The following is a 15,618-nucleotide window of genomic DNA, read 5'->3' as shown; positions in this document are numbered from 1 at the left end:
TTAAGTAGGTTCAGGAAAAGCTTCTTTTAGATAGCAATGTCTGACAGTCCTGGTTCAACGTATTTTAGTGGATACAGGCACACAACTAATTGTATTTCCAAGGAAAATCTGAAGTATTCCACAGAGTGAGTTTAACTTCTTTAGAACACCTGGCCAAAAGACAAAAGTCTGTGGCTGCATTTGCAGATACAAACTCCATACCCCATTATCAAACTGGGAAGTGCTATTGTTCTCACTGAGGACTGCAAAATGACAAACTAGATAGATCTCTCAGCACAGAGAGGAACAGCAATATTTCCATGATACTTGAGTGAAAGGAAAGCAGAGTGCAACGTAAGAGGGTGCAGGAATAAAGTGCAAGACATAAATTAGTAAATCCCCAAGTTTCTATCTTTTAAGAAACATTGCGATTTCGAGCAAGTTGAGCGAAACAGGTCTGTGCATTCAACAAGGCTGCTCTAGCACGGCCGATTCATGTTTACCTTGCGAAAGCAGGCTGGTGCTCCAGAATCACTGAGTCTGGAGCGAGTTCCTAAGGACAGTCAGTATACAAGACACCGCATTTACCCTATTTCATGCATTAACGTGAAGTAACAGTTAGTAAATGTAAATATCATGTTTGTTTTTTTTTTTTTTTAGCCTAAACCTTGCTCTGATAACCTGCATGACTTTATTGTCAGCCTCCTTTTTCACAACTCTAAAGCTAAGTGATTTCGTCCCAGGCAGTCAGTCAGCGATTAAAATGCATGAATTGATTTTTACACAAGCGATTCCCTTCTTCCCTATAGCCCCCCCCCCCCCCCCCCCCCCCGCCCCCCCCCCCCCCCCCCCCCGCTACAGCCCCTTACAGCTATTGTTCAGAGCAACTGAAACACTAATAACAATTAGAAGCATGTAAATGAAACCCAGCTGTGGGGTTTTTGTAGTGGTTGGTTTTTGCTTTCCCCCCCCCCCCCCCCCCTCCAACAACGCCAGGCGATGCGATCGGATCGGTTGCATAATAGAAATTGGGAAGGCTGCCTGGCAGGCAGCCTTAAGAAGAGAAGAGCGATCTCAATTTCTCTCACTTAATCTTGGCTTCGCGTCAGAAGCTGTGCAGCAGTGCAGTAGAACGGGCGCACGGCGAGAGCCTCGCCGCTGAGGCGGCTGGTGCTCGCTGCCTCTCGCTATGTGGCGGCACCTCAGCGGTTTCTCGAGCTGGATTACCTATTGATTTTCCTCCTTTCTCGCCTCCCAGGTTTACTCGGCTGGACATTGTGTGTGTTTGGATTTCTCAAGGATTCTCCCCCGACTAACATGGATGTCCCACCATTCCTTGCAGTCGAAGGTTGCTCCTTGGCGCAGTGAATGAAGAACATGCAGGGATTGCTAATGGGTTTGGGAAGCGTAGAGTCTCTCCTCTCTCTGTGACCATGCCGTGATCGTGTCTGAGGGCCATCAGTTTACGTATCCTCATTCTCACCCTACCGGGAAACCTGACGGCTTAGAAGGGGGAAGTAAGGCAGCGCGTGTGTGCATAGAAACATCATGAAGATTATTTCCCCTATTCTAACTAATCCAGTCTTCAGATGCACCATTAGACTCCTTCTTTGCTTACTGTGGATTGGATATTCTCAAGGAACCACACATGTACTAAGATTTGGTAAGATTTCCCGACACTTTTTTTCATTGTGCTTTTAAGCCTGAACGCGATGTACGTAGGATTGCCTCAGAAGGGGGTGCTGGGGGAGAGCTGGGACGTGCTACCGGAGTTAGGCACCGAAGTCCTTTATTTTGCATCCGGAGGGATGAATTGCTGTGTGGTATTTTTTCTGTCGCTGCAGCTCATTGTAGCCGTAGTAACGGCACGATGATGATGATGATGATAATTACAATAACAATAGAGAGAAAATGTCTGGCAAACGCGTTTGCCTAAGGCTCTGCGCAGCTTGCGTGGCTTCCTCGTAATGTACCTTTTTTGTTTCCATAGTAGTGGAAAGCATGGCTAATACAGTGCTTGATCAGTTAAAAATCTGTCAACTAGTTGTTAAGTTTCGGCCGCCCGTCTCTGGTCCACCGGAGCCGAGCCCGTGCGGGCGCGACGCTGTGATTTGAGACCTTTGGGCTGCATTCCCTTGAAGCGTCTGCCTAGTTGCTTGCCACTTCAGTGGCGTTTAGGGTTACAGGAGAGATGAGTTATGCCTTGAGCGGTGATCGCGAAAAAGCCTTTGCCGTACGTTTCGAAAAAACACAGCTATTCTATGCAAGGAAAGTTGTTATGAGTCCTGTCCCCCGCCTCAAAGGAAAAAAAAAAAAAAGGAGAAGAAAAGAAAAGTCATAGATCAGAATGAAATTACAAGGAGAGCAGAGCGTTTTCACAGTTTAAAGACTATCCCAACTGGACCATGAAACTAACCTTAACAGCCTCTACACGCGCGTGTGTACTTGCGTATAAGCAAGCAAGCGAGAAAGACGTTTCAGCCACTGCATCCCCTATAGAAGTTTCGCAGTAAGAAAGGGCAGGACGGAGACGAAAGTTAACCGCAGGTCCGAGCGGGGCTGTGCTGCCCGGGGTGCTCCTCAGGGCGGGAGCCCCGCGCCCGCCCGGGCACTGCTGGCGGCGGGGCGAGCCGCGGCCGGGAGCGGCGGAGGGGGGGCGCAGGCCGAAAGTTGCTTCCCCAGACAAGCGGCATCCTCTGTGCCCGCCGACAGCACGGATGGAGCGGGAAGCGCGGGTCTCCCGCGTTCGCGCTGACCGCGATAAGCTGTAGCCGCCGCTACATCCATTTCTGCGGGGCTCTGAAAGCTCTTGTCTTCGCCTGGGAGCAGTGGCTTGGCTTGTATCTAATTCTGTTTGAATCCCCACCCCCAACCCCCGCACACACTTTTATGTGGAGGGGAAGGTGGGTAATGATTAAAAAGTCACCAGGCTGTTGCTGCTCTCGTGTGCTGAATTCCTAGTAGTACTTATTTTCTGCTTCCATCTGGTCTAAAGGTGGTGCTTAAGGCACGTTGCTCTTAGCAACCGTCTTCAGGAATGCTGGTTTCTTTGGACATGGCTAAACGGGTCCGTATATCATCGTGGGGTTTATTCTGCGTACAGTCTCATTTATAATCATGGCCGTGAAATTAGTGCTAGGGCTGTCTGTAATCCGACACTGTCCGGCTGTCCGTCCTTCCACGAACCGGGATTCACAACCCGTGTCGACGGTCGGTCTCTGGGAGCTTTGAATTACTTTCAAGGGTACCTATGTAAACAAACATCTTCCCCGCCGCACCATGAGCAAGAGGTGAGCTTTCCCCCTTTAGGTTAGCATTCTCTCTGAGTTGTTAGTCCAGTGTACCTACAGAGATGGCCCTGGAGAGAAGCGTTTTGATAATGATTAGAATAATAAAAAATCCCGAGCCGGAGGGTGGTGCAGTGGGACTCCGGCGGCCAGTGCCATGGTCGCACAGACATGTGTTTTCCCAGGCTAACTTCCCTTCCCAGCTGCCTCCTGGTCCCACAGTCGCTTAAGGGGTTATGCTCACTCCATTGTTTGTAGCAGGAAAAGTGTGAGTCCGCTTCTGAATCACGACAGGCTTTTTCTTGTCTTTCGTAAGAACTGTCGCCGACCCATCTCTGAGCCTTGGCAGTAGGGAGGGAGCTGTTGGATGGTTTATTTTAACCTGGAAAATGTTAGATGGAAGAAAGAGCCAGGAAGACGTTCGCCCTGCTCAACCAGGCCTGTTGCACATCTCTGTTTTAAGGAGTCTGGATTTAGCCTAGTCCAGGTGTGGAGTGACTCTATCTCTGACGGCGGGAGAACTCCCTCCCCTTCCCCGGAGACTTGACATCTCTGCCTCTGCCTAGGGCATGGCGGGGAGGAGGGAAGGAGCAGCGAGTGAGCGGTGGAAGAGCTTTGGTTATTTCTGAAAGGGGAATTCCCCGTCTCCACCTCCGGCTTGCTGTGCTATCTGTCCCTTCGGGATGTCCTTGCGACCAGGAGGACGGGATGCGGTGCCTTCCCGTGGAGTCCTTCCCCAGGAGAAACGAGAGCTGAGGAGATTCCCTCCAGAAGGCAGCCTGCCAGCCCCCACTCTTCTTCCTCAGCCAGCAGCGCTATGGCAACAGGGGAGCGCTTGAAGCCTGCCAGAGCTCCAGCCCCCTCATTCCTCCTGTGCAAATTAACCACCATGGATTCGCATTGTCCTTCCCACGGCTTCTCTCATTGTTGGGACTAGCCAGCATGTCCTTTCTCTCTCTTTCTCGCTCTCAAGCTACCTTTTAGCAACCACAGAGGGAAGTCGAGCCGCCTGGGTTCTCTGTCAAACGCGGGGGGGAGGGGTATTTTTGCCTGCTCCTTATGGAGCAAACACGGGGAGAGGCCGGTGCGATGGCATCGTTCCCTCCCGAGCGGCACTCAGGCATCTGGACGCCTGCCTGCTGCTACTGCTGGAGCAGGGCAACGTGGTGTTTGGGCATCCCACCAGGCACTCTTCCTAAACGACACCTTGCTTCACAGGGCATGTGGCCAAGCTCCCTCCCTCTTCCTCTCTGAGCAGTTTCCCATAAACAAGCCCAGGAAACGCAGGGGGTGAGGCTTGTGCCCACAGTACTCCAGGGTTTCAAACGGGAACAGTCCTAAACCCTTGCTAGGGGTAAAAGGACAGGTCCCAGCTTGACAAGGGAGAAAAGCATCAGCCTAGTATTTGTCTCTCCGCTGTGCTAAGTGTGATGGAAACCTTTTCCTTATCACTTGGCACCGTACAAAAGTCAAAACGCGTGACCGCCGGCAGATCCGTTCCGTTATCAAGGTTCACCTTCCGTAACTTCCCGATTCACTGCTCCCGTGTAGGAGCAGAGCCCGGGCAGCGGCTCCCCAGAAACACCGGGTAGCTCGGGGCAGATCCACAGCCCAGCCTAGCCCAGCCCCGCCGCCCCTCTACCCACGGCCGCTGGGCACGGGGCCGCTCTCGGCCTCAGCCTCCGCCCCACCACCTGCTCGCAGGCCCCTTCGCTTCTGCTTTTACCTCCCTGGGGGCATCCCATCACTTTACCCGGTAAGGCTGAATCGATAAGCCATTAAGAGCAGTTAACCATCAGCAATTGCCACCTGTGTTCCCAGAAACCCACCCTTTCTCCTTGCCCAAGGCAGTAAGAGCCCGGGCTGTTTAACCCCCCTCTTTTCTTATCTATTCCTGCACAGGGCATGAGTGTCAGCTCTTTGAAACCTGGAGCACTCTAAAATGCTCTCCTTTATTTAAATTGTCCCTTTCGGGCCTTGTTTCTGCTGCCGTGAGCAATTCGCCTCTCCAACAGCGCAGGTGTGAAGAGGGACCTGCGTCTGGAAGGTGAAAGCGGTTTGGCCATTGCATTTTCTCATTTCCTCTCAGGTAATTCATTATTCGTGAAAGACTAAAGATCTCCACCGCAGGGGGCCCACTGGCCTGATAGTATTTCCCCACTTTGTTATGAGATACTTTGTTTTCTTCAGCACATTCGAAAAGAAGGGTAAGAAAAGCGGAGGCCCATGTCTGTAGCCTCGACTTTATGATGCTTTAGAGTTGCCTGATTTCAAGCAGATGGGGAAAGGAGCTGAACATTGTGGGTTACAACGAACCATAAAAGGAGGGAGAGGAGAGGGGCGCGGGGATGGGTCTTCTTCCAGCTCTTGAACTCTTACCAGAAACGTTTCTTATTACTGACTCCCCTCCCCTCCCCCCCTAAAAAAACCCCACACCGAACTTTTGCAAAGCCTAGCACTTTCCTGATGCCCTCTTATTATTATTATTAGGAGTAGTATTACTAACAACTACAAAACAAAGCTGTTTATGCTCGTGTAATCTTTGGGACTGAAGAAAAACCAACCTGATTTCTCAACTCCATTGTCGTAACCCAGAGAGAAGATTACATACACTGGAGACTTCTGTGAAGATTTAGTACCGGTTTCATCTGACATCTTAACTGAGCTGCTTTTGGCTCAAATAGATTGAATTTATCTCTATAGAATTGTTTTTACGAGACCGAGCGTGGCAAAACCAGAGAAGAGGCCAGTTCATGGCGTCCACTGCTTGCGTAGTTGCCAGTGGGTGTCAAAGTACACATTTAAGTGACCGTTTTGACATAGTAGCATTTAAAACCGGCCAAGTCATGGAACAGCAGTTGAGAGTTAGCTCTGTGAAAAAGGATATGAGGCGAGAGTTCAAGTAAGAAGTACATGTTGGGTACTGGGTAATAATGTAGAGTTTTCCTAGACTGGACCTGCACAAGGTCTCCTGGATGTGCACTTCCTTTCCTTTGGATTTTGCCCTGACACCCTTTCAGTGGAAGGAGGTAACCTTTCCGACTGTACTTAGGGGAGAAATGAGAAAACGTACATATCTGGTTTTAGTGGGGAAGGCAGTCTGCCTTCAGATCAAGAGTGGGATGAAAAATCTGCAAAATAAACACTTGTTGCGGCAGCCCTCAGAAGTCCGTGCCTTGGTAATTCCAGCATTGAGAGCCAGAGAAAATTTTACTGTCAAGGACAAGAAGCTTTCAATACGTATTAACATCCTCATGGAGAGAAGTTCAAAATCAGTCTTAGAAACAACGACAGAAATCTTTGAAGTAGAGTAAGGTTAAGAGCCTCGGGAAGGCAGCAAGGAGGTGAGAAGCATTGTTATTGACTAGTGTAGATTAAACAGCACAGAGGAAGATTTCAATTTGATAACGTCACAGCCCTTCCTGTTTTTCTTTGCTGCTTCTGCTGACAATTTTGTAAGGTAATTAAATTGGCTGATTGAAGTCACAGTGGTCATGGGGCGATAAAGACCATTTGGATTTAATGGAATTTAGAAACAACGGTGCGCTGCACACAACTCTTACAGAACGAGAATTTTAATGACTCATTCAGGGTGCTGACTACATAGAACGTGCTGGACGAGTTTAATTGAAAGGGCAAAGCAGATTAGCTGTATACAGTCTTTATTGCACTAGATAGGGGAATTAGAATTATCCTTTTAAAAGACTCATTATTGCATTATCAAGATTTAATGTAGGTTAAGAAAGCTTTCATCCGTGTGGGCTTTCTGGAATATCCCCAGATCCTTTCACCCAGTGTTTGGAACACCAACAGCCTTGTAAAAGGATTTTCACAGAATCGTCCGATAGATTGGACGCTGAGAAGTATAACTCGCTTCTTACTGACTGCTGCTTGTCTTTTGAAGTGATGCAAAGTTCAAGTAATACCTCCCATTTAAATGTGGTTGCTGAATGAAATGGTTTCTGTCGCCGGAGATAAGAAACCAGAGAAAAAGAGATTTTTCTAAACTCAAATACTAGAGGTTTTTTTTTTTTATTATTATTTTTGTTCTATGCAGGAGAAAATCCTCTCGATTTTGAAAAAAAAAAACCAAACCCAAACCAAATATTTTGTAGTCATTGCAAATAATAGCAAGTCTTTATCCCCCACTTAAATATATTTACCTTGCCTGTTTCTGAGTTTTAACCTTCATCCTCTTTAATCTCTTCTAGAGGAACAATTATTAGAAGTTCTGTCAATAATGCAAAAGAGAAACTAGAAGGTGCCTTATTTCCATGTTCCTCAATCTGCAAGGCAAATTAGTGTTTCTCGAATAAGCTTTTTATAACGTTATGCTGTAATGTATGTTGGAACATTAAATTAAACAGTGTGATAACATAATGTCATTATGCTGTCACATCTGAATTGGAATACGGAGAATCAAAGACCACTATCATATTAATACTTTTAATTTTGTGCTTTCCCCCTCTGAGTCTTCTGGCTTCCTTATGGCACAGTAAGAATAGTCTTGGATTTATATAAATCCTTCAATTTAAACAGCCAAATATTTCAGTAATGCAAAGGCAATAGAACAAATATATGATGATCACCATTCCAATTGATGGAGCTCAGCCAGCTCTGAATAAATTAGATGGTGTTGTAATAGATAAATAGTTAAACAGTAAACAGAAGTTGAAAAATGTGTTCTTAATTTCATTAAAAGGTAATTCTTAACAAATTAAAACCATACAGCTTTTCTTCTTTGGGCAAAAATTAGAAGTGACCCATGGGTGCGGTGCTCAAGACTGCTCTTCTTACATTTTCTGCTAAGATATACCTGGCTCAAAATTTGCAAGTGATTTGGATAAGCCTGGATTCAAATTTCTTTGAACATTATTCTCCCGCAGTCTTTCCAAAGTGCTATTGAAATAGAGTAACTCATCTAGGAATGTGTTTAGTAGCGTTGTTTGATGTATCTTTCAAATAAAATACACATTCTTAGATGATATATTTCAAAAGTATTTCCATTTCTAGGGATTTCTGTTTGGGGTATATAAAAACAGGTTCTAGTGTCATGACCGGTGTCTACAATAGGAGTAGTTTAAAGCACAGCTACACTGTAGTCGTTGGGTAACAATGTTTATCCTTAGATAACAATGTTTTGTTATCAATGCATCAGAAGGTTAATTCATTTATGGCACTTAAAGAATTTCATTTTTTATATTTGAGGAAATACATTCATTCACGAGCTGCATTTTATTTCATTTGTATTTCCACTCCCAAACCCTTTAAAAACTATTTTTTTCAATAAAATGGTTATCCTGATTTAAAAGTCAGTCGAATCAGGAATGCTGAAAATGTCTATCAATATTTCAGCATGAAAAAAACCCTGGTTGTTAGAGTCACTAATTCTTGTATTAGACTTCGTGACACTCTGACAGAAGAGCAGTCCAGGGAGAGCTTACTTACTGTGCTGTCAGGAACTGTTGTTCAGGAGAGTTGACAAGTTTTTTAATTCAAGGTATGATGGCTTTTTTCTCTTCTTCTATCTTAATATTTGATTGAGTGTCTTTGATGTTTCCTAATTATATAAACACTCTATCTGATTTCAATGTGTGTAGCTAAATCTTGAAGTACTAAATGATCTGTGCTGTATTTTCACAGACGAGAGGAAAAAGTAATGTTGTTTTATGGGAGGACAAAACAATTTTGAAAGAACAATGCCTTTTTTTTTTTTTTTTTAACTTTTGCACCTTGAATAATTTGATCCCTTTCCTCACTTCCTTTTTTTTTTTTTTTTTTTTTTTTTTAAAAATATCTGAAATGGGAAATGACTACTTGCCTACCTGAAAGAATCTATGATTGAATGTTATTTTTTTGGTGCTTTTTTGGAAAGTCTTTACTTTTCTACTTTCTGGGAAATTGCATGAAAAATTAAAAAAAAATCTGAAAAGCCTCATATTGATCTAAAACCTAAACTTCTAGTCCAAGCCCAGTCAGGCCTCCTCTGCAGCATTTGGAGACTGAAGCAGATAGAAGGATCAGACAAGGTTGGCTTAGACTGGATAACTCTTACACAGCAAAGGTCAGGCTAGATGAACTGTGCCTTTTATGGCATCAGCAATATGGAAAACATGAAAGTGGATTGAGTAGGCATTTTTGTTTTCTCTCCAGGTTTTGAGTTTTATTACCACTTACTGAACTCAGATTCTCAGGTAGGAATTTGAAAGGGAAAGAGAAAGATGTTAATGTCTCAACAGCTTCTTCCTGATATTAAAATACAAAAAATTCTGAAACAGAAAGTGCTCACTCATTCTACTAAAAACTCACCAGCAAATGAGTGGTGCTTATTTTCACAATAGGTAATCATAATCAGTCCTGTAAATAAGGACTTGTTTGTGAACATATGTATTTAATTATTTACTTTGTGGAAATTTATTGAGTGAAGTGTATCAAGTTTGAGTCAAAAGATGCAGAACTACTTCAGCTTTGGAAGAGCATGCCATCTTCACATTTAGCTCTTTCTCTATCTCCAGTAAAATATTTCAAATTAAATGTCACATTTCTCTGAATTTAAAATAGCTATTACTTTAAAGTGGTTTTTGTCATAAGGTAGCTGATACTGAATGAAAACACTTTTATTAAAATGCTCATTCATGTGCATATACACACTTAGTAGGTAATAATCTGGGTAAATTTATTAAGGATTACGTATAATTGAACTTGCCAGCCATTTGGGCTTTTGTTCTTCTCCAGAAGCTGAATATGTACCAGCTATTTCAACCAGCTCAGGACCTAAACATATATCAGCTGTACCAATTAGCTCATTTATGTTGTTATTTAAAAGTTACACAATTAGGACATGACTTACTGAACAGTCCATAACAAAAATAATTACATCAGTATGCATGAAATATTTATAAGAAAATCTGAGTCTCATAGCTCACCATGATCTAATTTATGTGGGTTTTTTTTCTTTAACATGTAAGAAAGTAATTAAAGTACTGTCTCAACAGTTCACATTGTAAAATCTTGAAGAAATTAGTTGTTTAACTCAGAGACCAATCAAGACTTCTATTCTTACCTACATTTTCAGAGTCAGTGCTCAATCATCAGCCAATACCAACTACCCAGATTGTCACAGAAATGCATTCCTTGATAGTTTAGTGCTAAGTTGATTTATGCTAGTGTGGTGAGTTGTTGTTTTGTTTGTTTGTTTGTTTTTTACACCACATGTGATAGGAAATACGTGTGCACTTGGTACAAGTTTCTTATATGTAATTATTCACAACAACAATCTATGGATTAGATATTGAAATAAGGTAGCTTGTAGTATGCTTTAAGTCTGACCCTTTTCTAATTTTCCATTCAGGTCAGCGGCTTATGTTAGTACAAAATGAAATAAAAATCAGAGTTGTAAATTGTAGGACAGTGTTTAGAAAAAAAATGTTTTACATCATTCTAATGCGCAAACTAAGTAATTATGTTAAAGTCCATGGAAGTTTGTCTGTTTATCCTAAGTATAGTTATTGTGTAAATGAGTTGGTAATTGAGTGTTCTTCCAAAGATGCATGATGAGGTTCATAGCTATATTGAGTGACATAGTGGTCTACGAGTCAGGCCATCTATGGTGGTTTACATTAGCTAAGGATCTTATTCCAGAACCAGTCTTTCCTTGAATTTTTTTTTTTTTCTGATTATCTGTTAAAACTGATCTACGTTTTTTTTTTACACTTAAATTTGTCATTCACTTATTGTTATTAACAATATTTAGCAATGTGCTATAAAGCAAATTGAACATAACAGAGAATAGTTTCAACTAGTGTTTTCTTTTAAGCTGGAAAGGGTATGCCCATTGCTTAAAGATATTGCAGTCCCGTAGTAGCAATAAAAGTTGTTTGGTGATCAAACACTGCAACACAATGGGAAAAGTTGTGCTGTGTAGAGTCATATGTGAATAACAAAAAAGAATGTGAAAATTACATATCCTGTGAGAGAAAAGTATTTTCTAAAGCAATAACTTCATTGTTATTCAGCAACATTTATCCTACAAGGCAAGAAATCTTTAAAAGAAATCCCATGTTACTTATTCATTAAGGAATTAGGTAAAAAGGTACATTAGGGAAATTAAAATCATACAGAGTCTTCTAAATCAGGGGAATTAATTTACTTTTAAAACGCTGCATTGTAGTAATTTTTGGGTTTATATTTGTTAACAGGAACATGTATGTTCAGCTTGCTATACACATCTTACGCATTTCAATAACTGAAAATTGGTCATAAAATTCGTACAGAACCTTTAAGAAATTATCAGTACATATTGAAGTATTAAATTAAAATTCATTATTCTTGCTTCATATTGTGCTGTTTAGCAAGGACAAATATCAGGACTCAACCTTAGGGAATCTAATTTGTAACATTATTGCTTATCTGATTTTTGCTGTTGGCAATGTTTACAGTTTTCATGACTTACTGTACTTACAAAAATTTCCTGTACTTATACAGATATTTTTTTTAATTCAAATTGAAAGAGAATCCTAAACCAGCTACCTTTTCCAGTTAATAACTATGCATTAAAAAAAAAAAAATATATATTTTTGCTTAGAAAAATCTAGTCTTTCTGGTCTTCTGTGACACTCTTATATGCTTCTTTCTAGTCCATATAACAATGAGCTTTTGATATTTCACTCCCTGAAGCTGGTGTTTGAAAAGATTACTTTGCAAAATAGAATCATGCTTTTGAGTCAGTCCATTTTCAGAGCATTGCGATTTTTGGCTAACGGTTTTTTGGTGCTTGCCTTCATATCTTGAGATACTTGTCTGTTTTAGACAATGAACTGCTTAGACATGCCCCCAGATATCCCTGACTACATTCCTCTCTTCTTCTTTTTTTCTTTTTTTTTAAAATAATCCAAACAAAACCTGATAGGCAGCATGGAGGTGGTTTGAGAATAATGATAATAATGTAGATGTATTAAAGGCCATCAGTGATGAACAAAGAACACAGAAAAGAATTATGAGGTGCTAGTGAAAAAAAAAGCACTTTTTACCTACAAAGGCCCTACACAATGGTGCAAATAGTAAGGTTTTTGTTTCTGTTTGGTCAAAACCAAACATAAAGATGGTACTTGGCAAAATGATCCAATAATACCAAACAGGAAGTATAGCTTTGTTTCTGTAAGCAAAGAATTTGCTCAGTTAAATCCCTTTGCTTATTATTGGATATTGAGTATAATGTTTATATAAAGGACAGAAATATAGTTAAATAATCTGTTTATGGCCAGATTTTTTCTTTTCTTAGCCTTGAAACGTACATGGGGTCAGTTCAGGGGAAGTGGTAAATCCTGTGCATGCCTCATCTGTAAGCAGCTGAGGGAAGAAAATGGAAATTTGTGAAAGATACATGTGACTTCCTTTCAGTACTGCTATATGTATTTGTTTGGATGTCCTTGAGAAGGAAAGACTATAAAATATGACTGTTATTAAGGCTTATCTCTTCAGATCTCAGCAGACTATATCATTCACGACATTCAATATGCCTGCAGAAACTTACTGTGTGACTGTGATACGGCTAAGAAAAATGTGTCCAGAAATGCATTAAATCAGATTTCCTAATGTCTTTTCAAACCTACCTAAACAATGAAAAATCACATTTAAAGATCAAATCAACGTTAGCTAGTCACAACATCTTCAGTGCTACCCATTTGTGACCTTTGGTGTCTAGACACTGGAGATTTCAAATTTAGCTGTGCATTTGTATCATTCTGTGATTATGAATGTTCATTAAATATCGCATTTATTGCAACTTAAGGTAAGACTACACCATATTCTCATATAAACAGCGTGGCTTGCTTTTCAGAACATTTTCCACTCTCTTCATTCATGGGAAGATGCTTGAGTAGGATAAAAATTTTGTGTCTAACTGTCTTGCGGGCACAGGAGCTCTGTTCACATTGGTTTCCTTTACTCTCCTCATTGTCATCCTCATTGCAACATATGTTTTTGGGAGTCTTTTTTTTTCTCTATTACCACAGACAATTCCAAAAAATCCTTTCTGCTTTGGGGTTGTGCTGTTTACTGGTTTCTTATTCATCAGAATCCATCTGATGATTATAAGGACAGAAAATTAAAAGCTCTTTGTTGCCTACTCTACTCTGGTTACATACTTAAAAAAGTAAACATCAATATTTTCACTAGTCTATATTAAAAACAGATTATTGGACTTCTCGTGATAAGTCCCTTTATTACTTACTTTGTTTTTTTTGGCAGCCATTTGAGAGTGACACAATATCTCTGTGACTTGAACAAAGGAACTAGGCAGTAATCACCTCACAAGTACAGCCCTGTGTGAATGTGTGCACATACATACATTTGCCAGTCGTGGCGGCCCAAATGAAAAAAAAAAAAAGGAAAAGGGAAGAAAATGTGGCAGTAAGACTCCTTTGCTGGAGTTGTTTTTAATATAAACTAGGAGAATTGCCTGGGGGTGCATCAGAGGTCTTTGATGGAAGGACTCATAAGGACTATCCATCTGCTTCCTGACAAGTACTGTGAGCATGGGATAGCAAAAAGTTGTGAAGGTGGCAGAATCTGTTCTCACATGGAGTGATCTTCATGAATATTTTCAAAGTGGTCATGAAAACAACAATTTTTCAAGGAAGAAGTTACAAAATTCAGCAAAAAATATACCAAGTCAAGCATATTCGTGAAATATATAAAAAAAGAGAAATGCTAAGAAAGAAAAACTAAATTCTGTGAATGAAGCTGTAGTATGTGCTTTTATACATTCAACACCTGCCCCCTCCCCCAACCACTAAGAATGTGGAAATGGTACTCGTTAACACGTCATCTCAATTTTCCATAGAGCAATACTCTTGGTGTAGGGGAAATCTATGTTTAGAGAGTGGATCTGCCTCTGTGCAAGACCCATAGCAACTTATTTTCACTATTGTTTTAAGAGGAGGTAATTATGCCAATATTACTGGGTGGAACTAGCAGTATGGTAAAGCAGTAGATCATATTAAACCCAATTTCTGCTACAGTTTAGTTTCTTAGCTGGATAGTCTAAAACTATCAAACCTGTAAGTAGATTTTCTGGGCCTCTGTTATAAGGAGCATACAGTTCTTTGCTGAGCAATTAGAGGAACTCATGAGGAGACAGAAGAGTCTTCATTACTTCCCTATCTGATTAGGCACAATTTCCACAAAAGCTTACCCACATGATAACTTGACAAATACGGTCAATAGGTGGAAAGCTAGAAAGGATTTACTTGCGTGAATCACGGTGTTGAACCATAATTTTTAAAAACGAGAAGCCAAAGGAAGTAATTAAATATTAGCTTATGCTTTAGACTTCATTCAGCTCTGAAGCTGAAGTAATCCATGGAAGCTCATCTTGTCTACTTTGGCAGAAAATAATACAACTGAAAACTGGAAAATACTGGCTTTGGTGTTGTCTTAAAGACAGTTGAGCTGTTTGTGCTAAGCAAATTGAGAGGAAAAATGGAAGAGCCTAACCTGGGTGTTAATGAAATATTTTGCAGTTGGTGAAGATTATTCTGCTGTTATACAAAAGGATTTTCTACCAGGGCTGGCAAAGGACATGAGTATACTGAGATTCTCAGATGTGCCTTATGAGTTCTGAAACTCTCTATCATAACTACAATGTTTTATATTTGCAGTGATAGTGAGCTGGAAGTGAAGAGGATTACGGTGCTTTTGCTTTTAAAAGTATCTTTAGCTCATGTTTTATAATTAGTTCTCTTAATTGAATTTTTGATATTCTTTGTAAATTAGTTGCCTTTCAACAAAACTTCAGATTTTTAAGAAACTCATTTAGATTGATTTACATCACAGACGAGTTTTGGAACACAAAGGTTATTTCACAACTAAAACTAATATTTAAACTTCTATAAAAATTGCTAGCCTATTTTTAAATAGCATTATGTTGCTTGCAGTATATATTATCTTTTTAAAATAATATTTATTTCAGTAGCAAAAAAATGTTTTATTTTTATTTTTTTCTGTCTTATGCAAGCACTGTGGTCAGTCATACAAACAGTAAATTACGTTTCATTTAAAAAAATGTCTTAATGTACTGTCAATATCTGAAGTAATGGGCTCCAGGCATAACTATAACTGGCCTTACATGATTCAAGACACGTGTTTTGCCTGTTTCTTTATCAGAATTGGTGTAGGTATAATTCCATCTTTCATAACAAGAAGTTTTATTAAGAATTTCAAAATGCAAATGAATTGGTAGGACTCTTTTAGAGATAGTTTAAGCATCACCTTCTTTTAATACAATGTGTTACTAGTAAAGGAACTGATAAAGCTATATATTGTTATTTGAAGATACTCTCTCTAGGAATCT

General features: G+C 40.7%; 1 protein-coding gene across 1 annotated transcript in view; it reads left to right on the top strand.

Moving 5' to 3' along the window:
- Positions 1-1,527: 1,527 nt before the first annotated feature.
- GRIK2 (glutamate ionotropic receptor kainate type subunit 2) overlaps positions 1,528-15,618 on the top strand; it is a 352,290-nt gene continuing 338,199 nt past the window's right edge. The window contains 1 exon segment of the mRNA XM_086631971.1: positions 1,528-1,642. Coding sequence (XP_086488097.1) covers positions 1,528-1,642 — 115 coding nt within the window.

The sequence above is a fragment of the Tauraco erythrolophus genome, chromosome 2, assembly GCF_009769465.1.
Source record: "Tauraco erythrolophus isolate bTauEry1 chromosome 2, bTauEry1.pri, whole genome shotgun sequence".
Lineage (NCBI taxonomy): Eukaryota > Metazoa > Chordata > Aves > Musophagiformes > Musophagidae > Tauraco > Tauraco erythrolophus.
This window is presented reverse-complemented; position numbering and strand designations above follow the sequence as displayed.